At 37.7% G+C, this 26722-nt stretch overlaps 1 protein-coding gene and 1 long non-coding RNA gene across 7 annotated transcripts; one reads left to right on the top strand and one right to left on the bottom strand.

The window, feature by feature from the left end:
• The first annotated feature begins 927 nt into the window (after nt 1-927).
• Nucleotides 928-1902, top strand: LOC310719897. The gene is made up of 2 exons (XR_014531592.1): nt 928-1298; nt 1337-1902. It is a non-coding gene; the product is annotated as an uncharacterized lncRNA (long non-coding RNA).
• Nucleotides 1512-26545, bottom strand: LOC310719854 (ADP-ribosyl cyclase/cyclic ADP-ribose hydrolase 1; the record flags this gene model as incomplete). 6 transcript variants are annotated; one of them, XM_083530030.1, is made up of 10 exons in its annotated part: nt 26412-26545; nt 20967-21032; nt 10797-10920; nt 10553-10679; nt 5823-5961; nt 5602-5684; nt 3206-3279; nt 2821-2913; nt 2375-2457; nt 1512-1650 (listed from the first exon to the last, which is right to left on the bottom strand). In XM_083530030.1, exons 1-10 carry the CDS (start codon nt 26479-26481, stop codon nt 1628-1630), a joined length of 882 nt encoding a protein of 293 aa, XP_083386156.1. In that variant the 5' UTR covers nt 26482-26545. The 6 variants fall into 6 exon arrangements, with proteins under 6 accessions (XP_083386156.1, XP_083386152.1, XP_083386154.1 ...); XM_083530026.1 differs by having other exon boundaries at nt 1521-1650; nt 2371-2457; XM_083530028.1 differs by lacking the exon at nt 1512-1650 and adding an exon at nt 1710-1813.
• Nucleotides 26546-26722: the final 177 nt, after the last annotated feature.

Here is a 26722-nt window from a genome sequence, read left to right as displayed (position 1 = left end):
AATTTTTTACTAAGGAGCTGGAGCATAACTTGGGAGGCTGCCTCATCAGCTTAAGACATGAGTGGGTGTTAAGCCATCTGCTTTGGTGAACTCGATGGTTGAGCTCCAGGTTTGGACTTTACAGCAGAGGTCACCTTGTTGACCTTGCAGTGGAGCTTCCTGTTTGAGGCTGCTAAGTCAGCCTCAGGGGTGGGTTCTGCAGCTGTTGGAAACTGGCTGAAGCTCATTGTGGGCCCTGGCCTTCTTTCTCTCATAGAAAACATGGAACAAACAAGCAGGCTAATCAACCAGGCTGGCCCTTCCTAAAGATTTCTTCTGTTAAATCGCACTTTTGCACTTTTGGGTTGCGTAAATAAAAAGAGAGAAGAGTAACCATGGCTAACTATACATCATTCTAAAGCTCTAAGTCTCAAGCAGCGATTTCAGATCACTGTTTTTTAATGGAAAACGTATAACGAATGTATTTGCTGAATTTGTGTAAGCAGTACACAACATGCATAAAAAAACGCACTACTTAAATTATTATTGTAATAAAGGTCACAGTTTATTAATGCATAAGGTAATATGATGTACAATAAAGAATATTTTAAAGCATGTATTCATATTTTTTTAATGTTATGGATACAAACACAATATTCATACACAATATAAGATTAATAGACTATACCTATGTTCTTTGTTTTTTTTTTTCACAGGAGCAAAAATTCATTTACAGACAACAGAGAAAATCAATTGATGTAGAACTGTTAATTCTAATAAAAACAAAAGTTTATTTAAATACAAAAAGTGTAACATTTTAATAATTATGTAATGTGATTAAGTAACAACTAATAAATTCAAATTTTTTAAATTACATTTTTTATTTTAATTTACTTTTTCAGCAGGGGTGGCAAGTATATATTTTTTTAGCTGTTAGATAAATAGTAGCAGTAATAGTAGTACATACATCAAGTTTGTCTGAACCAAAGGTACCTACAGTGTTAGTTTTATGTTTTTTAATGTAGTTGTAACATGTTACCAAACGAAAGTGTATGTTCAAAGAATGTGCAAATGGATTTATTTCTAAACTTGTTGACATTGAATGTATCTAATATTATTTAGTTTTGTTGTTAAAAGATGATGTTTCATTGATGTTTTATTGCTTATACAGTGCATCTGGAAAGTATTCACAGCGCTTTACCTTTTCTATAAAAAAAAATATATTTTTAACAATACCTCATAATAACAATGTGAAAAAAGTGTGTTTGAAATTTTTGCTAATTAAAATAAAAGTATTCACAGCCTTTGCTCAAATCTTTGTTGAAGCACCTTTGGCACCAATTACAGCCTTTTTGAGTATGATGTTACAAGCATGGCACATCTATTTTTGGGCAGTTTCTCTCATTCTTCTTTGCAGAACCTCTCAAGCTCCATCAGGTTGGATGGGGAGAGTCAGTGCACAGCCATTTTCCGATCTTCCCAGAGATGTTCAATCAGTTGCAAGTCTGGGCTCTGGCTGGCTCACTCAAGGACAACTCAACTCAAGAGTTGTGCTGTAGCCACTCCTTTGTTATATTCGCTGTGGGCTTAGGGTCGTTGTCCTTTTGGAAGAAAAACATCCCCACAGCATGATGCTTTCTTTTGGGAATTAAACCAATGTATGGCACATATCTGAATACATATACAAATGTGTAAATGAAATAAATCTACACTGTGACAAACTTAAAGATTGTCAGAACAGATGGAGCACCTGCAATGTGGGGTGAAAAGAGCAGATTGGTAGGAACATGTGTAACACTGCATCATTCACCAAGAAAAGCTGTGTGGTGAAACCCTAAAAAGAAAAATTGTAATGAGTACTGTAACACAGACATCTAATTTTATAAGTGACAAAGGCCTGAATCAGTGCCAGTTTCAGTTTTTTCTTGAGAAGACAAACATTCTGAAAATGGTGACATGCCTTATCACAAAGAAGTGCAATTTCAAAGTTGAGGGAAAGTACTGAATATATTTTTTTAGTTGTCTGAAGAAATCTGTAAATTTTTGGAAAGCAAGGGTTCTCTTAACCCTTGGGATGAAAAATGGCAATGTGAATTGGCCACTGTGTGCAACATAATGCAGCATCCCACATTGCTAAATCTTCAGCTACAGCATGGACGGGACCGTTTTATCATAGACATATATGATGCAGTGAGAGCATTCCAAGTCAAACTGCGCCTGTGAATCATGTTTTCTATTACATGAGGTAGATGGCAGGGTGCATATGCATTGCTTACCTGGGAAAGAGAAAGCATGTGCTTTATGAAGTACAAGTTTCTGATATAAGTATTCTGTTGTTGGTTACTCGCAAAAGCAAAAAGAGGAACAATGGATGGTTGTCAATATACATACACACCACTGTCTGTGCAGGACCATTGGAACCCTCGGGTCTGCAGAACACCTATGAGTTTGAGAATGGAACCCTTGGAACAGGACTCTCTATAAAAAATAAAGAATTTGCTCCAGAACTGTGAATTCAGACATCAATACACAACTGTGATTCTCAGATTAATTAAAAGTATTCTAAAAATGACCATTTAATTAGAGCAGTCTCTGTTCTCTTTTCATTGTAACACTGTGTACTAAAAAAACAACTGCACTTCTGGAGCTCAAATGCATCTTAATGAATTTAAGCAATGCATAAACAGAAAGGGAAAATAGAGCTATGATATCATTAGCCTGCAATAGCCTAATATTGTAACAAAGGATGTGTACCTCTTCATAAATACAGAGAGCTGACTTAGCTGGGCATGAAAATAGATTACAGAGTTTTGAATGTTCAAATTGTTAATTCTCTCTTACACAAATGGGCCTTCTAAATTTGGAACAACATTAATGTGGACATGGGACACCATCTTGGGATTAAGACTGTCCAGCTCCACACTCCCGAACATGCTAAAGGCAAAAGGTTAATAAAGGTTATTAAATCTGAAGTGGTAAATAATTACTACAACAGTAGTTTATTAATAGAACCTCTTCAGTTAATAGCATATTTGTCTATACATGAATCAATCAATTTATTTATTATTTATTTATTTCATTCACTTTCTCACATTTATGAAAACCATCATATACAGTATTAATTCAATATAGGGAATATTAACAGTAACTTTAAAATAATAAATTAAAATTAAATGTTTAAACAAATTGTCAGTGTCTCAAAATAAAATTAAATATGATTTCTGACCTGTTCCTGTTGAATGCATTTTCATTTGATCCATTTAAGAGTACTGTAATATTTCCACAAGCTGCTGCAGCAAACTGTGAAAAATAATTAATGTACTAAACATTTAAAAGTGTGTTCCATCTTCAAAAATGTGCAGAATACAACTGAATTAGATTTACAAACTAAGATCCATTTAACCCCTGGTTGTTTTATACAGTGGGGCAAAAAGTATTTAGTCAGCCACCAATTGTGCAAGTTCTCCCAATTAAAAAGATGAGAGAGGCCTGTAATTTTCATCATAGCTTCAACTATAAAAATAAACAAACAGAGACAAAATAAAAAATCAAGAAAATCACATTGTCTGATCTTTTAATAATTTATTTGCAATTTTTGGTGGAAAATAAGTATTTAGTCAATAACAAAAGTTCATCTCAATACTTTGTTATATACCCTTTGATGGCAATGACAGAGATCAAACGCTTTCTGTAAGTTTCCCCAAGGTTTTTACATACTGTTGCTGGTAGTTTGGCCCATTCCTCCATGCAGATCTCCTCTAGAGCAGTGATGTTTTGTGGCTGTCGCTGGGCAACACGGATTTTCAACTCCCTCCAAAGATTTTCTATGGGGTTGAAATCTGGAGACTGGCTAGGCCACTCCAGGACCTTGAAATGCTTTTTACGAAGCCACTCCCCTTTGTTGCCCAGGCGGTGTGTTTGGGATCATTGTCATGCTGAAAGACCCAGCCATGTTTCATCTTCAATGCTCTTGCTAATGGAAGAAGGTTTTCACTCAAAATCTCACGATACTTGGCCCCATTTATTCTTTCCTTTACACAGATCAGTTGTCCTGGTCCCTTGGCAGAAAAACAGCCCCAAAGCATGATGTTTCCACCCCCTTGCTTCACAGTCAGTATGGTGTTCTTTGGATGCAACTTAGCATTCTTTCTCCTCCAAACACGACAAGTTGAGTTGTTACCAAAAATATATTTTTTGGTTTCATCTGACCATATGACATTCTCCCAATCCTCTTCTGGATCATCCAAATGCTCTCCAGCAAACTTCAGATGGGCCCGGACATGTACTGGCTTAAGCAGTTGGATACGTTTGACACTGCAGGATTTGTGTCCCTGGTGGCGTAGTGTGTTACCGACGGTAGCCTTTGTTACTTTGGTCCCGGCTCTCTGCAGGTCATTCACTAGGTCCCCCGTGTGGTTCTGGGATTTGTGGGTTCTGTGATCATTTTGACCCTTAGATCTTGCATGGAGCCCCAGATTGAGGAAGATTATCAGTGGTCTTGTATGTCTTCCATTTTCTAATAATTGCTTCCACAGTTGATTTCTTCACACCAAGCTGCTTACCTATTGCAAATTCAGTCTTCCCAGCCTGGTGCAGGTCTACAAATTTGTTTCTGGTGTCCTTTAAAAGCTCTTTGGTCTTGGCCATAGTGGAGTTTGGAGTCTGACTGTATAAGGTTGTGGACAGGTGTCTTTTATACTGATAACGAGTTCAAACAGGTGTCATTAATACAGGTAACAAGTGGAGGACAGAGGAGCCTCTTAAAGAAGTTACAGGTCTGTGGGAGCCAGAAATCTTGGTTTTTTGTAAGTGACCAAATACTTATTTTCCACCACTTTTTGCAAATAAACTCTTTAAAAATCAGACAATGTGATTTTCAGGATTTTTATTTTTTTCTCATTTTGTCTCTCATAGTTAAAGTGTACCTATGATGAAAATTACAGGCCTCTCTCATGTTTTTAAGTGGGAGAACTTTTGGTGGCTGACTAAATTATTTTTTTACCCCACTGTATATAGACATGATTTTATACTTGTAAATATACTTCGTTAGTCAGGCTGAAAATGTACTGTACTGTATTTTTTTATTGTAATAATACAATTTAGCTTACAAGCACACATTCCCCTTATGTTTTCATTGTTAGTTTATACTCTATTAAATATGGTTGTCCCATTATGTTTTGTTTAAGCATGCATTATTTGCTTAAGTCTGCTAAAATTGCAGTCATATACTATGAACATTGTCATGCAACATATTAGGTATCTGGTAGTCAAATGTGGTTATGGAAAGTGAATAATTTAATCTTGTATAACATCTGTCTAAAAATCTTAGACCATTAACGGTTTGAGTGATTGTCTTTGTCTTTTCCAAACGTTTTGTAGGTGGATGCATATGAGGCCTGCCCTCTAACTCAATTAACAACTTTAGGACAAGTTGTTGATGCTGACTTCCCCCCCAGGCCATCTCACAAGACATTAGTGTTTTCTCTTTGACCGTATGTCACTAAAAACTTAATTGCACTAAATATTTCTTATCCGTTTTAAATGTCATTAGAAAAAGACTTATGAAAATATCCTATCTCCTTAGGTGAACATTTTTGCAGACATTTTATTGACAAGATTTACATTTTGTGATGCTTGTTTCCACAGTGAGTACACAGGATGGCTCATACATGTTGACCATTCTGGACAAGACTGAAAATCGAAGCCTTTGGGAGCAGAGAATTTGTGTAAATAAATGGAAAAGAGAATAAACAATTTCTTGCATCAATTTTTTTAAATGATGTAGTTATTAATACATTTGGGGTTTTTTTTTGTCTTTTTACTAAAAACACCTATTTCTGTACCTCTGTCTCTTCCCTGCTGACCACACCAGATGAGGTCCTTAAACATGAATCCCACCAGTGTATTCTCCAATGTCCAATAGCTTTGTGTGACAATTAGATTGCTCTGCATATGCTGCCGTGTCTTGCTCCAAAACAGCAGCTGTTGGTCATTAAATTGGGATAATGCAAGTCGTTTTAGAATATGAGTTCATTAGGTTTGTAATTAAACCCACTGGGTTCATGCTATGTTTCATCTGAATAACAAACATGGTAGAAAAGTTGTAACCCCACCAAAGACGAAACTAAACAAACAGTTTAGTTCTTTACAGATTATTTTGATATTATTTAAAAATATATTTATATCAGTTACATTCTATCAATTAAATTAAATGGAAAGTAAATGAAAAGAAAAAAAATCTAAATCAAATCAAAATTTTGCCTGCTAAACAGTATTTATTATTTTGTTTGTTTAAGAAGGATCTCAGCTCAGTGGGTTGTTCTAAACATCTTACAGAACTTAAAACAGATTTTCTGTAGATGTAGGCTGTCCTTTTGTCTCTTCATGTAATCTTAGACAGACTTGATGATGTTGAGATCAGGGCTCTGTGGGGGCCAAAATGATTACTTCCAGGACTCCTTGCTCCTCTCTGTGCAGAAGATAGCCCTTAATTACAAGGCTATACTGCATGTATGGGATAGCTGTCCTGCTGCAAAATGAATTTGGGAGCCAATAAGATGCCTTCCTGATGGTATTGAATGATGGATAAGTATCTGCCTGTGTTGCTCTGCATTGAGGACACAATCCTGATCAAACTTTATTTGCAGACATGCAGCCCCAAACTTGCAATAAACTTCCACCATGCATCACTGTTGCCAGCAGTCACTGATTATTGTAATGCACTCCAGCCCTTCGGCAAACAGCTACTATTTTTTTGCTACAACCAAATATTTTAGATTTTGACTCATCAGTCCAAAGCACCTGCTGACATTTTTTTTGCACCCCAGATCTTATGTTTTGGTGGATAGTTGAGTCACTTAGAATTGTTTCCATGTCAGAGGCATAGCTATTTGGCTGCAATTCGTTCCTAAAGACAACATCTGCTCAGACTTCTCCAGACCACTGCATTAAATTTCCATGTATTAAATTTCACTGTGTCTATGGTTCTTATAATTGGTAATTTCTTCATGATTGTTAATAATATCTTGGACAGCACATCTTGAAACCCCAGTCTGCTTTGAAATCTTTGCATGAAAGAGATCTTCTGATGCAGTATAACCTAGTGCTGTGCTCATTCTTGCCATGGTGTATGACCTGTGACATTAAAAGTCTTCCACAGACTCCCCTCATTAGCTCAGTCTGGCTGTTGCTCACCCACTAGTAACTTACATATTAGTCACATAAAATATTGATTTGATTAGGAATGCTATTCTGTTCATCTACTTTCTATTTTGTTAATTGATGAAAAATAAATGAATAATACCTTTTTTCACAAGGGACTATAACTTTCATACAGTACTTTGTGTGTGTGTGTGTGTGTGTGTGTGTATGTATAAATATATATATATATATACACACATATATACACATATATACACACATATATATATACACACATATATACACATATATACACACACATATATATACAGTGGGTACGGAAAGTATTCAGACCCCCTTAAATTTTTCACTATTTTTTATTTTGCAGCCATTTGCTAAAATCAATTAAGTTCATTTATTTTCCTCATGAATTTACACATAGCACCCTATATTGGCAGAAAAACACAGAATTGTTGACACTGTTGCAGATTTATTAAAAAAGAAAAACTAAAATATCACATGGTCCTAAGTATTCAGACCCTTTGCTCAGTATTTAGTAGAAGCCCCCTTTTGATCTAATACAGCCAGGAGTCTTTTTGGGAAAGATGCAACAAGTCTTTCACACCTGGATTAGGGGATCCTCTGCCATTCCTCCTTGCAGATCCTCTCCAGTTCTGTCAGGTTGGACGGTAAACGTTGGTGGAAAGCTATTTTTAGGTCTCTCCAGAGATGCTCAATTGGGTTTAAGTCATTGCTCTGGCTGGGCCATTTAAGAACAGTCACAGAGTTGTTGTGAAGCCACTCCATTGTTATTTTAGCTGTGTGCTTAGGGTCATTGTCATGTTGGAAGGTAAACCTTCAGCCCAGTCTGAGGTCCAAAGCACTCTGTAGAAGGTTTTCGTCCAGGATATCCCTGTGCTTGGCCGCATTCATCTTTCCCTTGATTGCAACCAGTCGTCCTGTCCCTGCAGCTGAAAAACACCCCCACAGCATGATGCTGCCACCACCATGCTTCATTGTTGAGACTGTACTGAACAGGTGATGAGCAGTGCCTGGTTTTATCCACACATACCGCTTAGAATTAAGGCCAAAAGTTCTATCTTGGTCTCATCAGACCAGAGAATCTTATTTCTCACCATCTTGGAAAACTCCATGCGGGTTTTCATGTGTCCTGCACTGAGGAGAGGCTTCCGTCGGGCCACTCTGCTATAAAGCCCCACTGGTGAAGGGCTGCAGTGATGGTTGACTTTCTACAACTTTCTCCCATCTCCCGACTGCATCTCTGGAGCTCAGCCACAGTGATCTTTGGGTTCTTCTTTACCTCTCACCAAGGCTCTTCTCCCCTGATAGCTCAATTTGGCCGGTCGGCCAGCTCTAGGAATGGTTCTGGTCGTCCCAAACGTCTTCCATTTGAGGATTATGGAGGCCACTGTGCTCTTAGGAACCTTAAGTGCAGCAGAAATTTTTTTGGAACCTTGGCCAGATCGGTGCCTTGCCACAATTCTGTCTCTGAGCTCTTCAGGCAGTTCCTTTGACCTTAATGATTCTCATTTGCTCTGACATGCATTGTGATCTGTAAGGTCTTATATAGACAGATGTGTGGCTTTCCTAATCAAGTCCAATCAGTATAATCAAAAATTTCTGGACTCAAATGAAGGTGTAGAACCATCTCAAGGATGATCAGAAGAAATGGAGAGCACCTGAGTTAAATATATGAGTGTCACAGCAAAGGGTCTGAATACTTAGGACCATGTGATATTTCAGTTTTTCTTTTTTAATAAATCTGCAAAAAGGTCAACAATTCTGTGTTTTTCTGTCAGTATGGGGAGCTGTGTGTACATTCATGAGGAAGAAGAATGAACTTAAATGATTTTAGCAAATGGCTGCAATATAACAAAGAGTGAAAAATTTAAGGGGGTCTGAATACTTTTCGTACCCACTCTGTGTGTGTGTGTGTGTATATATATATATATATATATATATATATATATATATATATATATATATATATATATATATATATATAAATATAAATAATAAAATAAATGAAACTTGGATATATTTTAAAGTAGTCAATGTGCAGCTCAGCTTGTATAGCAGTATAAATTTACTGTACTATAAAAATCTCAACATACAGACTTTATTGTCAACAAAAGTGAGTACACCCTAAATGAACATATCAAAACTGTGTCCAAAGTGTCAATATTTAGTGTGAACACCAATGATATCCAGCACTGCCTTAATCGTCCTGGGCATAGCATTCACCAGAGCTGCACAGGTTGTGGCTGGGATCCTCTTCCACTCTTGCATAATGACATCAGGGAGTTTCTGGATGTTAGACACATGGTGCTTCTTCACCTTTCACTTGAGGATGCCACACAGGTGCTCAATAGGGTTCAGGTCTGGTGACATACTTTGCCACTCCATCACCTTCAGCTTCTTTAGCAAGGCAGTTGTCATCTTGCCGGTGTATATGAGGTTGTTATATCGAAAATCAGACCAGGATCCTACCACCATGCTTGACTGTAGGCAAAAAACAATTTTCTTCTCCTATCTCCTCAACAGGGTGTTCACACAAATGCTGGACACAATCTGAGCCAAACAAGTTTATCTTGTCAAGTCTCATTAAACCACAGGACATAGTTCCAGTAATTCATGCTCTTGTACAGGTTGCCTTCAGCAAACTGTTTGCAGGCTTTCTTGTCTGAGCCAGCTTCAGAAGAGGCTTCTTTCTGGGATGACGGGCATGCAAAATGACTTTTTGCAGTGTGCGGCGTATGGACTGAGCACTAAAAAAATTGACCTTTGGCTTTTGCAACGTCTAAAGCAATGCTGGCAGCACTTTTCTGTCTGTTTTTTGAAGCCAGTTTTTTTTTTGATCGACCATTGTGAGGCCTGTTGTGAGTGGAACCCATAATGGAAAACATATGTGTATGACCCTGGCCACTCTACTGTTTCAGGGTGTTACCGAACATCTTATAGCCTAGGCCATCTTTGTGGAGAGCAACAAATCTAATTCTCAAATCCTTAGAGAGTTCATTGCCATGTTGAACATCCAGGGTTCAGTATGAGAGAATTGTACTGAAAGCACCAAATTGTACCTGCTCTAATACAAGATACACAAATTTATATAGTCCTGTCAAGCAGGCAAAAACATGGACATGATGAATAGGACATATGGCTTTGCATGGATAAATGACATACAGCTGTTATCACTTAGGGTGTACTCACCTTTGTTGCCAGCTATTTAGACAATAATGGCTGTATGTTGAGTTATCTTTAGAGGAAAGTAAATCTATGCTGCTATACAAGCTGCACATTGACTACTCTAAAATATATATCCAAGTTTTATATCCAGTGATCATTAGGAGTTGCAGAGACAGACATGATAGTTCCTAGACAAGGTTTTACATTTTTTAATGGATATTCTTACTTTGTTACAGGGCGGAGTTTGAGGAGCAGCATGAAACATTCTCTCGTAATCTTTGTCTTTCACATTGCATGGTGTTTTCCAGATTACTGTGTCTTCAAACTCATGCCAAATCTCCTCGCATTTAAATCTGTATACACAAACACGTACAGTATATAGGACAAAACATGTTTTTGTTCCAAATATTTACAGATATCTAGGACTGCTGCAATTCAGAGGAGCAGTCTTTGCAAATGCAACAACTCACCTATAACTAGGTTTTACCATTGTAATGTACTCATAGCATCGTCCAAGTACAATTTGTTGTATGTTTGCCGTAGTCCCAGGGCCTGTGTTTATATGATCAATAAGGATTATGATGATGATCATTTCTAAAAAAAATATTTGATGAAACAAATAATCAATAAAACAGTGTAGGAAAATTGACATTTCGCTGTGTAAATGTTTTAAATTTTCTGCTGGATTTACATTTTCTGTATTTTCATTCCACATTCTTTGCACAACTCATGTGCATGTAGTGCCACACACAACTCCATAAATGTTTAAGTGCACAGAAGGCTGTTTTACTTAAGAATAATATGAGAGTAAAAGCAGAAATGCAAAGGGTGAAAATCTAGAGAGAATTTACAGGTAATGATTAGAATGTTTAGAAAATGACAGGGAAATTTGCCAAATTCTTGCAAAATTTTTAACCAATAAATTGTTGTTAAGACAGTTGCCCCAGAATGTACATTAGATTCACTTCTTATGCATAAAGTTTGTTGTCAAATTGACATACAAGGCTCAATTATTAGGCTCAATGTTACCCTTAAATAGAGAAACAACAAAAAAACTAAAATTGTTCACCCAACATCCAAGGAAATTGTGATGCAAAGATTTTTATAAGATTAAGATATAAGATTTTATCTTCAGTTTTTAGAATTTGTTGCTTTTGCCTTTGACTTTTAAAAGATGGCATGTTAAATACTCTTTTTTCACTATGTAAATAGTGTTTGGAATTTTAACAAAAAATCTATATGCCAAAAACTGTACCAGGGGTTCTAAAAATGTTAAACTCCATATGGGGATTATGAACTTTTACCATACATTTTTTTTTTTAATTCAGAATGTATTATTTATTTGATGCTCATTTTAAGTGCACTAACAAGTAATTATTATTAACTTTCACTGTCTGTGTAGTTCTTGTTATAGGTTACATGCAGTTTAATTTAAGAAATTTGTCACCATTTTCAGTTGGGCCACCTGTTTAATTAAGAGCTTTTTAAATTTCACACACTGTGATAGAAATCCTTGTGACTATTAGTGTTGTGTTCTCTTACAATTGAATTGTTATTACCATTTATGTTCACTAAGTGGTATATGCATGTTAATAGATGTATAGCGGTATTGTAGAAAAAGACTCTCGTGATAATGTGAGTTAAGTAAAGAAGTATGGAGATACTAAGCTACAGCTCGTGTCCTGCCTGCTTATATTTATAATCCTCTTTCAATGTGGCGACGAGGATATTAGGATGGCCCTGCTCTCTCTACAACCACTAGTAGCGTTCCTGGAATGTCCAGGTGAACCGAAACTTTCATTTGATGCATGTGAGAAGTTATTTCAGAACTACTTGCTAGCTATCAGTGTGGAAGAGTTTTCTGCCGAGAGGAAAAGAGCTCTACTGATACACTGTTTGGGGAACGGAGAGTCAACAGATTTATAATACCTTTCCTCTTACTGCCGATACATTTAACGGATCTTTACAAGCACTAAAATAGTTATTTTCTCCTAAGCTGAATGTGGTTGAGTCCACTGATCATTACTTTGCTGCGCTCCGTGAACTAGTTAAAACATGCGCTTTTGGAAATATTGAGCATGAAATGATCCGTGATCAGATTGTGGAAAACACGTGCATGCCCAGAATCCTTCAAAGACTGTTACTAGAGCCCGATTTAACCCTTGAAAAGATGCCAGCTATTGCAAGACAAATTTAAGCAGCAGTAGCAGACGCCAAGGTCATAGCTAAAGGGGGTTTAAAGCAAGAAGCAGCAATACAAAAGCAAGAAAAGGCGAGAATGCACAAAAATAAAACAAGAATGAAATCGAAGGAGGACAAGCATGTGAAAGGACAGCAGCTGTGTAACCGCTGTGGTTCTGCTAACCACCTTGCAAATGATAAGTGCTGCCCCACAAAAGACTGTAAATGTAGAACTTGTGGAATAGTCTGACATTTCTCAAGGGTGTGTAAATCAGCATCAAAATCAGTTAATGAAGTATGCTTACCTGAATTGACAGTTCTTATAGTGAATGACCTCCATACAGATGACGGAGCCCTAATGGGTACATTTACCATAGATACACCCATACTCCCTAAAGAGACCTGCACCATTAAGATGGTGGTAGATACAGGGTCTGGTTTAATCGATCTTACCGCAACATATCTTAAAAGAATACTTCAGATAATGTGCCCTGTCTCCACCAAAAATGCAGCTTCTGACTTACTCTAAAGAGAAAATACCTATGTGTGGTTACCTGACACTGAATGTGACATACTGTGGGAAGACTGTCGCTGGTGAGTTTAACATTGTAAAATCAGGAACTCCTGTTATTGGACGTGACTTATGTCAAGCATTGGACATTGAGATTAAAGGTTGCTTAATTGAACTTGCTAAACACCGTGCAATGCTTCAACCTTCCAGTATTTCACCTGCTTCTAATGGTAGTTCTGCTCCAATACCAATTGTCACTGGATTCAGATGCGCCAAAAATTTCACACACAAAGTGACGATCCGTCCTGAAGTTAAGCCTGTACAACAAAAACTTCATCACTTACCCCTGTCAGTGCTAGCAGCTGTATCAACTGGACTCAAGATGCTAGAGGAGAATGGCATAATTGAGAAGATTGATTCGTCAGAGTGGGTTTCTCCCATTGTAATCACAAAACGAAAGAACAATCGTCTGTGCATTGATCTAAGGGAACCGAACAAGGCTGTGGTACAAGATAGTCATCCTTTACCACATATTGAGGATATACTGTGTGAGTTGCATGGATCAGTGATGTTTTCTTCTCTTGATTGCAAAAATGCATACTACCAAGTACTGTTACATGAGAAGAGCAGAGGACTGACCGGGTTCATTACTCATGAAGGCCTATACTAGTTCCGTAGAGTACCTTATGGACTGTGCTCAGCACCTTCTGCTTTTCAACGCATGATGACCATGACCTTAAAAGGACTTGATGGTGTACAGTGTTACTTGGACGATGTGATTGGCTTCCGAAGAACCATAGACAATCACAATACAAACCTTAAGGCTGTTCTAAAATGGATTACTTAACGACTCTTAGCTTTCTTGGATACAAACTCTCAGCAGATGGCCTGTACCAAGATGATGCTCATACTACTGCTATTACCAATGCACGTCCTCCTACTGATGCAGCTACACTACGTTCTTTTCTGGGTCTAAGTGCCTGGTACTGTAAGTTTCTGCAAGATACTGAACTTCAATGGACTACTGCAGTGCAAGAAAGTTTCGATAAAATCAAACGAGCAATAGTAGACAGTCCTGCTCTTTCCTTATTTAACCCCAATCACAGCATGATACTTTACTGTGACGCCTCAGGTTATGGTGTTGGTGCTGTCTTGACTTGTTTCGCTTCACGCTCCTTGTCCGATGCTGAACGAAGATACTCCATTGTCGAGAAGGAAGCACTACACAGGTAGCGTCTGGGCTAAAGAGAAATGGCGTACGTTGCTGTGGGGAAGAAAATTTCTACTATGCACCGACCATCAAGCTTTTACCACTCTTCTCATGAGCAAAGGGGATAGTCTGGCCGGTTTACGTGTTGCTGATTGCTTATCAAGATTGCCTCTTACAAGCACAGAACCGGACTATGCTGAACTCATTGAGTCTGTTGCTATGATTAAATTTGCTTCCAGTGCAGACTCCAAATATGAGTTTCAGTCTGCATGTAACAGCTGCCCGGTGTTCGCTAAATTGCATACCTATTACCAATCATGCTGGCCAAAACACAAAAAGGATTTTGAACCAGAAGTCGTACTTACCTATTCGACATGAGCTTTCTGTCATGGATGGATTCTTCATCAGGGTAATGTACCGTCTCTTGGTACCGGAGTCATTAGAGAGTCTTTGTGACTTTGTAAGCCATTACAAGCTATTATAATGCAACTGTACTGGTGGCCTAAGATGGACAGTCAGACTGAAGCTTTGATTCGAAACTGCCATACATGCAGACAAAATTATGGTGATTTGATTCGAGTTAAGAAGCCTTGGAGGGTAAAGAAAGGTGATCAGAAGTTCACAAAACCGAAAGCAGTCGTACAGAAGAAAAGTGAAGACATGCTTGATGATGGTAAAGGGTGGAATGCTTTACAGCTCGCTGAGATGCCAGAATTGAGTGGAAGTGTTACTCCAAAGTAACTTGAGACGACACCAATTCGGTCAAATAAATCAGTCAGAGTTAGACAGAAACCTGCCTGGACCAAAGACTATGTTTTACATATGTAAGGAACGTGTTATGTTATGGCACATGCTGTAAGAATAGTTATTATTATGAGTAATTTTCTTGATTATATTGATTTAATAATACTGGCTTGTTCCTGACTTATCTTCATTTCTGTTTTGCTATGCAAAAAGCTATTCCTTCTGAAAGGAGAAGATGTGTTCTCTTACATTTTAATTGTTATTACCATTTATGTTCACTAGGCGGTATATGCATGTTAATGGATGCTTATTTTTATAATCCTCCTTCAACATATCAATTAGTACTTAATTATAATAAATCAAATTTTATTTATCCAATATACTATGAAGTTTTTGTGATTATATTTTTAGTATTGGTCACAAGAACACAAGGCACACTCCAACAGGCAGGAAAAAAATTCAGTCACTAATTTGGCAGTAGAATGCTTAGTTAGTAAGTTACCCTTACATACAATGATCACAAATATAAAAAAATATTGGTAACATTTTATTTTAAGGATCAGAAATTAGATCAGTAATTAATAAATAATAACTTCATTTGTAAGTGACTTTGTAAGCCATTACAAGCTATTATAAGGCCTTTATTTGTTGTCTTGTTTTTGTCATAATGAATTTATTAGATTAAAAGGTTGTAGTGTGCAAAATACACACTTTATAGGTGCTCAATACACTGTGTAAATCAGTAGATTATAAGTCTCAAATAAATATACAATATTTTGCCTGTTCTAAAATATACATTTGTTATTTTCAAATAAGAAAAGAGACAATAAATATTGCAGTGAATAAATATGACATAAATACAACAAATTTAAATGATACGACTGGCGTAAAAACTGATATTTTCTAAATATAATAATAATCGTGAATCCACTGTGGTGTTGTTTGTTTATTTTGCTAGCTTGGGGGTTTGAATTTAGCGGTAATGTATTATGTGTTACCAGCCAAAGCAGCCCCTTTAAGAAGGTAGCGGATGTAGGTAAGACATGTGACCGAGGCAAGAATCTTGACATGCATCAAGAGTGAGTCATAGACAGATGTGGCGGAGAGAATCCGGCAATTTTCCAAAATAAAACATAATTCAGAATCAGATAATAAATAAAACGGAAATAATGTAAGTTATGTATTATTTCTGTGCGGCCCGGTACCAATTGACCCACGGACTGGTGCCGGTCCGCGGCCCAGGGGTTGGGGACCACTGATATAGGCTATTGCTCCAATCCACCTGACTTCACATGAATACAATACATTGTAAATAGTCATGCCAATATGGTTGTAAAGTAAGGTAAAGTGTAATAGTCACTCCCACTGAACTCAGTGAGAAATAGAGGTGAATAATAATGAGCATAGGAGAGTGTAAACTTTCTTACCATGCAGCTTTCTTTTCATTGTAGAAGGCCTTGAATTTCATGATGTGGTGGCACGATATACAGTATACAATTCCGCAATAACCTGAGCAATACATGTACTTCCAGAGGTACTCTTTTCTATTAATTAATGAACAATGTATTTGTCCTTAATTGCTGATGATCTTAAAATTTATATTAAATTAAGTTTTAACAAATGTTTTGAATGAGATTACATCTGCTAGGGAAGGAGCCATTAAACTATTTGCAGCAGCGGCCCTTCAACCCCACCTAATTCTCTCAAGGTTTTCCTTGCAGTTTAATTTTACCTATTGTTAACAACTGACAAGCACAATTAGAATTTCTAATAATTGGTAAATCTGATCAAATCCATCCAAGTAAAAAAAAAAAGTTTTATACATTGCAAAAATACAACTGTATTAGAAATAAAAAGAAATTTGGCCCCACATGAGCTAACCAAACAGCAGTGCATACTGTACAGAAACTGTAGAATTTGTGTGTGAAAGAAAGAGATAAAGAGAGAGAGAGAGACACAGATAGAGTATACATTCTATCTTATGAATGGTGTTTTGTGTTGCAAGTGTCTGTTGCTAATTCTTTATGCCTAGATGACAGGGGTAGAGGGCTCCGACAGAAGATTTCTTTTTTCCTGTCTTTTCCATTGACTCATCCACTGTCTCCTCTATGCTCTTCTAATTTCCCCCATACTGTCTCCCTTCCTGTCTTCTCACATCTCTGCCACCACCTCTTCTACTGCCTCCCTCTCTAATCTGTAACCCTTTTTTAGGGGACTGCCCAGAATGAAATCTTTGATACTGGCAAAAGCTTTGATTAATGTATGCATTGGCAGGATATAAAACATTACTGAAATGATAGCCAGAGTGCCCTGTTTTAAGAGATGTAATCTTAACATAGCTGAAAAGTGTAATAATAAAATAATGGCAAACATCTCTATTCCTTTCTTTAGTTTGGGGTAGCCAAAACTAAGCTAACGCTTCTAGTTGCAAATCACTTGGAGAGTTTTTGACTGCATCAATAATTAATTAATGAATGATGAATTTGTCTACATTCCCCAACATCAGCTCTCACTATCTTTGATAACAGGCAAATAATTTCATCCAGGACTTGAAAAATATTACTTTTCTTCATTCCGCCATTCCCGTTAGGGGTCACCATAGCGGATCATCTGTCTCCATACTTCTCTGTCCTCTACATCTGCTCCTTCACCACAGCTTTTGGGAGTCACAGCTGATAATACCCTACCTATATTTAAATGTTAACAGTTCTTGATAAAATTGGGCTACATACACAATTTAAATATCTTTGGAAAAGAAGACACTTTGAGAATTACTGTCTATCATTCAAAGTTGATATTGCTCAAAAAGATGTGGGGTAAAAGCCACGTCTTATAAGTTTATATTTTAAATTGAATGAAGATATCATATAAAATTTTATTTCTACAAAATCTCAAACAAGACACTGTCTGGTTCGCCCCTCCCCACCACAGCCCACATTTTGGGACTCACAGCTGAAAATGACCTACCTAACTTTAAATGTTAACATTTCCTGACAAAAATGTGTTACATACACAATTTAGTGTTTATTTTAAACACTTTAAGCTTTACTGTTAACTATTTAAGTTGACATTGCTCAAATAAATGTATTAAGTTATAGATTATGAAGTGCCATGGATATATACATTTCCAATATACATTTCCTGCATTAAACATTATTTTATATATAAATACAAGAAATCAGTCCTGGAACAATCCCGAAAAGTACTGGGTTGAAAGCCACATGAGTTTATAATTAAAATTTTATGAAGATTTTCTTTACAAATGAGATGCCTACAAACATTTACAGGCTTCTGTTATACATGTTTGGCTATTGATATTGATTTTGCATTCATATTGATAGCCAGGTAGCCATACAAGCTATTGTTTTACAGTCATGGCCATTCATACTGATGTCCAGCCATTAAAATCCCAACAACACACACACACACACACACACACACACACACACACACACACACACACACACACACACACACACACACAGAGCATACTAACACTTAAGAAACTTGATTCTGATATTCTTTAAATGCAGTTGCTGTATAAAGTGTCAAAGAAGGTTGTGGCAGCAGGGGCAAGTTTGAGCACTGATTTGTGAATAGAAGGTGAAAGCCTGTGCAAATGAGTGAAGATGATCATACAACTTTGTGTGGTTTCATTGTGTTCTTCGTGGCTCCCTGCATGAAAAGCAGAGAGACAGAAGCCTCGGGAGGGATAGACAGACTGACCGATGTGTGTGAAACACTAAAAAGTGAAAGTAGATCAATGAAACAAGACTTTGACAAAATGCAGTCAATTTCTTTGTGATTAACTTGTCTGTTTCCCATTCTTTCCTCCTGGTGTCAGCCCGCTTGAGCACTTCATGCATTACCGCCTCAATCACCGAGGAAACGCCCCCTCCCAATCAGCTGCACGGAAATGGCGTCTAATTTTCTGGCACTTATAAGGACGCCTGAATCCTCCAGACAGTGCCAGATTGTCTTTAGGCTTGCCCTGATAACTCTCCAGCGTATTATCTGTTTTGTTTGTTCTTTTGTTTCTGACCTGACCATTCTGTCCTCCGGTTTTCGGCTCTGCTCGCGCTTAACGCGCTCCGGTTTCCGGCTCGGCTCTGCTCGCGCTGAACGCGCTCCGGTTTCCGGCTCGGCTCTGCTTGCGCTGAACGCGCGTTTCGGTTTCCGGCTCGCGCTGAACGCGCCCCGACTTCCAGCTCGGCATCCTCACCCTCCGCGCACATCGGCTCCCTGAATCGGCTCCCCGATTCAGCTCTGCACAGCTTTGCTCCCCTGCTCTTTTGCATCTGCCTTTAAACCTATAACCTGAACTCTCTGACACTTGGAGAAATTTAGCACTTACTGGAGGGCACAACTCCAAACCAAATTTCCTCAGATCTGCACAAGTTTTTGTAATAAATATATAGACAAAATCTGTTGCTACATATGTGTTTCTTTTCTTATCAAGGGAAATTTAGTATAATTTTCATGACACTGTCCATCCCAGGTAACTTATTTACAAGTCAAAATGAGAACTCTCACCTTCTGTCTCTCACCTTCCTTCACATTGCTAATCTAATATGCTAATTAAAGTTTATGCTAATGGTGACACAAGACTCCATTAATTTCTATCCAAAACAAGTCATTCCGGTGCTTTATCATTTCCTCATCATCTCAAGTCCAAGCTTACTGCAACCAGTCTCCCTGGTCTACTTCTGAAAGACATTATTTCTTTAAATGATAAAGAATGCAGATGCACGTTTCTACGCTCTCCGACAACAGCCTATTTTTCCACTTTCTTCACTGGCTTCCTATAGCTGCCAGCATCAGATCTAAAACAGTGATGTTTGCCTACAAATGCAGAAATTTACCAGCACCTCTCTAAATTGTAGAACTTATCTTCCCCTTCACTGAATCACACTACCACTGATCTTCATCCACTGCTCGAATCGTCTCATTATCTCTCAGGGTACAAGAAGGACATAATTAATTTGACATTGCTAAACAACTGAGTCACTAGCAGTCTTCAAACCATGTCTACCACTTTTTCATCAGTACCTAAGTTAGCACTTCTCCTATTAAACTATTATTTTCTCTCTCAACAGATTTTTAGACTGATCATCTCTGTCCTAATGAACCAGTATCAGATTTTGGACTTCTGAGTTCATGAGGCCATAAGTTCAGCTACCAGCAAGCTGCCTCTGCTGAACCTTTGAGCAAATTTCCCAACCCTTACATGCTTAGTTGTATAACTGTAATAATTGTAAGTTTTTTTGTAAGCAATTGTTTATATTTTTTGCTTTTTTCCCCCTATTTTTATAATGTGTTTTTGTATTGTTTAATGCCTGCACGAAACAAATGCCTTTCATGCAATTAACGGTGCCTACAGTGAACTGCCCACAGTGGCCTCACATGAGCCGCAAATGGGCAGGTTTGTGGGAATAAGGAAAAAACCACCCCACCATGGTTTGCACATAAAGTTGTAATGGCTACAAATGTAAGGTAAGGGTCACATAGATTATCCACAACCTGTAAATGACTGAAGAGCTATTAGGCTGCAGAGGCAAAATAATTAGACACAGTTTTAAAGTGAACAAAAAGTTTAAATCTTTATATATTTAGATCTTTATATCTTGTTTTAAGTTGTATCTGGCTTGCTCATTACGGTTTTATAGGGCTAGTTTTTTTTTTTTTTTTTTTTAAACTGAACCTATATATTTGCACATTGTTAAAAGCTCTATACAAATAATATTTGTATAGCTTTTGTACTCATGAGTAAAAAAATTACAGAATATGTATTTTAGCAAATGTAAAAAAGAAAAAGGCAATTCTGTAATACTTTTTTCATTGTAATACTTCATGTTTCATCTTATAAAACAATTGGAATTTTGATTTGTTAGATATATTTAATTTTTTAGCTTTATTTGAGAAAAGCATCTTAAATTGCCTACTCAAACTAAAAGCCCTACTTTTTTTGTTTTTAGTCATCACAGCTGAACTTACCTGAAATCATATTGGATATTGTCAGTCTTTTTTCTTTTTTGTCCAAGACATAAGTATAAATTATACCTGTGAGGAAAAAAAAAAAGATAATTGCCAAATCAGTTTTAAACATAGTTGTAGAACATAGTTATACATTGCTCAGTCCCACTAAAAAAAATAAATATTTCTTTCTTTTCAGATAAAATTGTTTAGAAAATACAGATTGAATAATGCATATGCACAATAAATGCATCCAGCCAAAAATAAAATATCATTTCTTTTCTCCTTCAGAAATAATCTTCCCTTTATAATTTTTACTGTAGGTCACATTTTAGTTTACTACATTTCATGTTTGCCTTACTTTTTACATCGTTTTCATTAATTTGACATACATACATACAGAAAGTACACCTTTATTTAATTCCTATTTTTTACATATCCGGACAAAATAAAAATCAATCATCTGGCTCAAATCAGGTGTTAAAATGAGAAATACAATCCCAGATGAACAACAACATACAGTATTAAACAGTGTTATCATTATTTCAATCATGCGGAAATGAAGAAGCCATGTCTGAGAAATAAAGTATACCCTTACTGCTCCATAGGATTTAAGAGGACAGTAACAGTCAGGTTGTCAGAGAACCACCAGCCACACCGCCCTCCAAGGCTCACACTCTCACTCAGCCTCTTCCTGCTACTAATCAGCTACACCTGTCCTCCTACTAATCACCTACACCTGTTCCCCATTTACCTGTCCTCTTTATAAGGTAATTCGTACCGGCTCCAGCTCATGCTAGCGCGGATGCAACGCTTGCCCCCTACAGCCCGATGGCACTCCGGCGAACCGGCTGAGTTCAGCAGCTTCCTGCGACATGTCAACCTCTACGTCGAGAGGCAACCTGCCAGATTCCCCACCGAACGCTCCACGGTCGCGTTCCTAAACTCGCTACTAACCAGGAAGGGTCTATTATGGGCCAGTGCGGTGTGGAACTCCAATTGGGACATCATCAATACATACTCTCTTTTCACCAGGCATTTCGCCGGGGTGTTTGGTATTGCAACAGCCCACCAACAGTACAGCCTCCACCGCTTAGGGAAGGCCCCAGACTGGACTGCAGACGTCTGGGGGGGCCGAGTACCTTATGCTCAGGCTATCCTGGTTTTTGCCAGAAGCCCGGGTTTCAGTTTCCTTCCAAATCCCCAGTCTCCAAGCCCCACTGGGTACATCGCCCAGTCTCCAAGCCCCATTGGGTGCATCGCCCATCCGTTGTTCCTTGCTGGGGGTGCCGCTCAGTTCTTGAGTTCCACTGGGGGTGTTGCTCTGCCTGGGTTATTTTCTGGGGGGCCGCTCTGCTCCCAAGCCCCGACGCGGCCTCCGCTCCAGCCCTAAGCACTGACGAGGCAGTCGCTCCACCCCCGGGCACCAGCTGCACCGCCAGGCACTGACAAGGATGCCGCACTGCCCCAGAGTCTGACGGAGGGCGCCGCCCTTCCCTTCTCCAGACCTTCTCCACCCACCCTGGATGGGTTGCGAGGTCTTCCTCAAAGTGCCCTGGCCCACCTGGTGAAGGCAGGATTGGGGCAGCAGGAGCTGCCCCTGGAGGAGGGGGTAATGTTAGAGAACAACCAGCCATGCCTCCCTCCAAGGCTCACACTCTCACTCAGCCTCTTCCTGCTACTAATCAGCTACACCTGTTCCCCATTATAAGGTCCCTATTCCCCTTCACTCACCAGTTACAACCATAGATCACCTGGACTTCCTACCTCTCTGGTTCCCTGTGCGTCCAAGCTTTCATGGTCCTGGTTAAGATTCTAAGGAAGCATTTAGTTAGATTTACCATTTGTTTCAGTCACCTCTCTCTCTCATGTGTGTGTGAGGAGACAATAAAAAACATTGTTTTACTCCCGGTTTCTGACGCCTGGTCTATTTGTGACACAGGTGCTGCTAATCAAATCCTTCTTATTTGATCATCATCAAGTGTGATCCCAGGAGGAAAGGCATTAACAATTAACTTAGAGAAGCAATTGTTTTTTCCCATCAATCTGAAAAGTGTTATAAGGCCATTTCCAAATAATTTAAAGCTTATCATATAAGTAATATCTGCAGTGAGGAACATTATTAAAAACCCTTCAAAACAGTTGCCAATCTTCCAGGAGTGGATGTCCCATCAAATTCACCCCAAGGTGAGACTGCTCAGAGAAACTTAAGTTAAAAGTCCTTAAAACTTAATTAAAGTCCTCAGGCCTCTATCAGTATGTTATATTTGAAGGTTTATGACTATACAAAGCCTCTTTTCTCTTAAAAAAAAAAATAATGCACAGCGCCACGCTTGGCAAAAAAACAAAGACAGCATATCAGCACCACACCAACTGTCAAGTATGGTGGTGAAGGGTTGATGATTTTACTTGTTTTGCAGCCACTGAACCTTGGCAAATTGCGGTCATTGAACTGCCAATGAACTCTACATACAAAAGTTCAAATCTATCCATCTGAACAGCTAAAGTTTGGCATAAATTGGGTCATGCAAATGGGCAATAATCCCAAGCACACCATGAAAAAACAAAAAGGCTGAAAAAGAACAGAATCAAGAGGTTGCAATGGCCCAGTGAAAGCCCAGACCTCAATTCAATTTACATTTAAATAATGTGGCAGGACATTGAGAGAGAAATGAACAAACAAATGTTTTTAAACTTAAGTGAACTGAAGCAACATTATTACATTCGCAACAAGCAACATTAGCCAAAATTCCTATTCAATGATGTGAGACCCAAACAGAAATACATTTCTTTACATTATTGTTGCCAAAGCTTGTTCTACAAAATTTTAAATCAGAAGCTTTTCAAACATGTTTTCCCCATTGAGTGTTTTTTTTCACTAAAAACAAAGTTCAGATTTCAACACAACATTGAAAATAATGAGAGTGGTACAGTAGTATCAAGTCTGCAACCCTGTTTTAAAAAAAAGATGTGTAATGCAAAACAGGCTAATTGTACCCACTACTGCAGAGACTCACATATTGATATTTTATATTTTTTGTTCTTTACTTGTTCATTTTTCTTGGCAAATTTATTTATTTATTTGGTACAAATTGCAATGTGAGAGCAAGGGAAAGTGACAACTATACTTTAATCTTCTCTATTTTTGTAACTTGATGCTACCTGATGTTATTAATCTAGAAATGTACATTTCACTTACTGAAATGTGCACTGTATTAATTGTTCATTTTTAATTAGATTAATGCAGTGCACATTTATGTTTGACCATTTTTTATAAAAAAGATATAAATAAATATAAAAGAGGCAAAACTAAAATCTTTAACAACACATTTATTCTCAAAGTCCTTTCTTTACTCAGATATAAAAAAGAATTTATAATAATTTTTAATCAGTAGACATTTGTTTTACTGGTGTGAAAAAAATCTCAAATCAAGCAATAAAAACCACTATGATGCACACATCCGGCAATTAACACCTCTGGGGTTGACAAGCGTGCCAGTGTGTTTTGTAGCATTTTTCTCCTCAATGATTATTGTTATTATTCATAATTTGAATCTGTAAAAGGGTCTACTTATATACTGTATGTATACACTCATGATAACAAAATTCTGTGCTTTTGTAAAATAAATAAAAGAAAGAAGATGCATCTTGCATGCTAGTAATTATTTTAAGAATAAGGGAGATGTGCAGACCTGCAGTAACTACAGGGGAATTAACTTGATCAGTCACACCATGAAATTATGGGAAAGAGTAGTGCAAGCCAGGCTGAGGGAAGAGGTGACCATCTGTGATCAACAGTATGGTTTCATGCTGAGGAAGAGCACTACAGATGCATTATTTGCTTTGAGAATGTTGATGAAGAAGCATAGAGATGGTCAGAAGAAGTTGCATTGTGTGTTTGTGGATTTAGAGAAAGCACACGACAGGGTGCTGAGAGAGGAGTTGCTCTATTGTATGAGGAAGTCTGATGTGGCAGAGAAGTATGTGAGGGTGGTGCAGGACATGTATGTGGACAGTGTGACAGCAGTGAAGTGTGAAGCGGCTCTGAGCCCTTTCCTGTTTGCAGTGGTGATGGACAGGTTGATGGAGGTCAGACAGGCGTCTCCATGGATTATGATGTTTGCAGATGATAGTGATTTGTGGCAAGAGTAGGGAGCAGGTTGGGAAGAGCCTGGAGCGGAGGTACGTGCTGCAGAGAAGGGAAGAAGAGGTGATGAAGGTGGATGAGTTTAATACCTGGGTTTAAAGGAATTGCAAAACTGTGCAAGTAGTGGAAAGTGTGTTAGAGAAGTGAAAAAAAGAGTGCAGGCAGGAAGGAATGGGCAGAAAAGAGTGGCAGGAGTGATTTGTGATAGAAGGTATCTGCAAGAGTGAAAGGGAAATTTTATAGGACTGTGTTGAGACCTGCTATGTTGTATGGTTTAGAGACAGTGGCATTGACTAAAAGACAGGAGGCAGAGCTGGAGGTAGCAGAGTTGAAAATGCTGAGATTTTCATTGGGAATGATGAGGATGGACAGGATAAGAAATGAGTTTATTAGAGGGACAGCACATGTCTGTCGTTTTGGAGACTAGGTAATGGAGGCTCGATTGAGATGGTTTGGACATATCCTAAGGAGGGACATCGTGTAAATTGATAGAAGAATGCTGACGATTCTGAGAAAAAGAGGAAAGCCAAACAGGAGGTTTATGGATGTGGTGAAGAAAGACAATCAGGTAGTTGGTTTGGAAAAGATAGATGTAGAGGACCAGGTAGTATGAAGACAGATGACAACCCCTAACAGAAGTAGCTGAAAGAAGAAGAAGAAACGGTGCACTCTTTGCCGTCACTGTCTGTTTTCTTTACAGACACATAAATGAAACAACCCAAATCTCAGTGAATACTTGCCACACATACATATAAAATATATGTATAGAAAGCTTAAAACGTCTATGGTTAAACCAATTCCCATCTGATCATGTAATCAGTATGAAAGTTAGAAAAGCTACAGTTTCTCCGGTATCACCTTATTAACCATCCATATGAAAATTTATCAAAAGTTTGGTTTGGGTCCTGATGATTTATGTAATTCAAAACACCATAATTACCTAAAACATTTACAACAATATTTTGTCTTCATTCTCTTATTTGAGTATGGTTTCACTAATATTAAACATACATTTACATAAAGCATCCATATTTGTCTATGCCCATGTTGATTAGAGTATTTAAAAAGTATTAATTTAAGGTACATTTGTAATAGATAAAAATGTGCAATTAAGTTGACAACCGTGCAATTAATATAATAATAAATTGACAACTCTGCATCTGGTGTAAATAAAACACTCTTTACTAAGGCTTCCAAAGTATTTTCGAAATAAATTTTAAATAGTTAAAAAAAAAAAACAATATAAGCACCATCTAGTCAACAGGCTCAATATAGCAACATATATAGCAAAGGAAATGGAGAGAAAAATTTATGCATACCTTCATTGTAAACCTGGTAAGTCTTCAAACTACTTTTTTTTGTATTTATGCTAGAGCAGGGACCGTTCATTTATGGCACTGTAAGTAACCAGTTTCTGAAAAAGACACACAGAGTCCCATGACTTCAGTTATAGTGGATTGCATCTTTGCAAAAGGGAGGGGTTTATATGGTGTGTTAAAAGAATTGACCTTGAAAAATTAAGGCTACATTTTCTTCCAATAACTTCTTGCATTCTCCCATGACCTTAATGATAAAAAAATTATTGAGTGTTATGTGCAAATGTGAAGTACAATGATTTTATATATATATA

This window comes from Silurus aristotelis (genome assembly GCF_946808225.1).
Source record: "Silurus aristotelis genome assembly, chromosome: 25".
NCBI classification, from domain to species: domain Eukaryota; kingdom Metazoa; phylum Chordata; class Actinopteri; order Siluriformes; family Siluridae; genus Silurus; species Silurus aristotelis.
The sequence above is the reverse complement of the archived record's forward strand: the minus strand, read 5'-3'. Positions and strand labels throughout refer to the sequence as shown.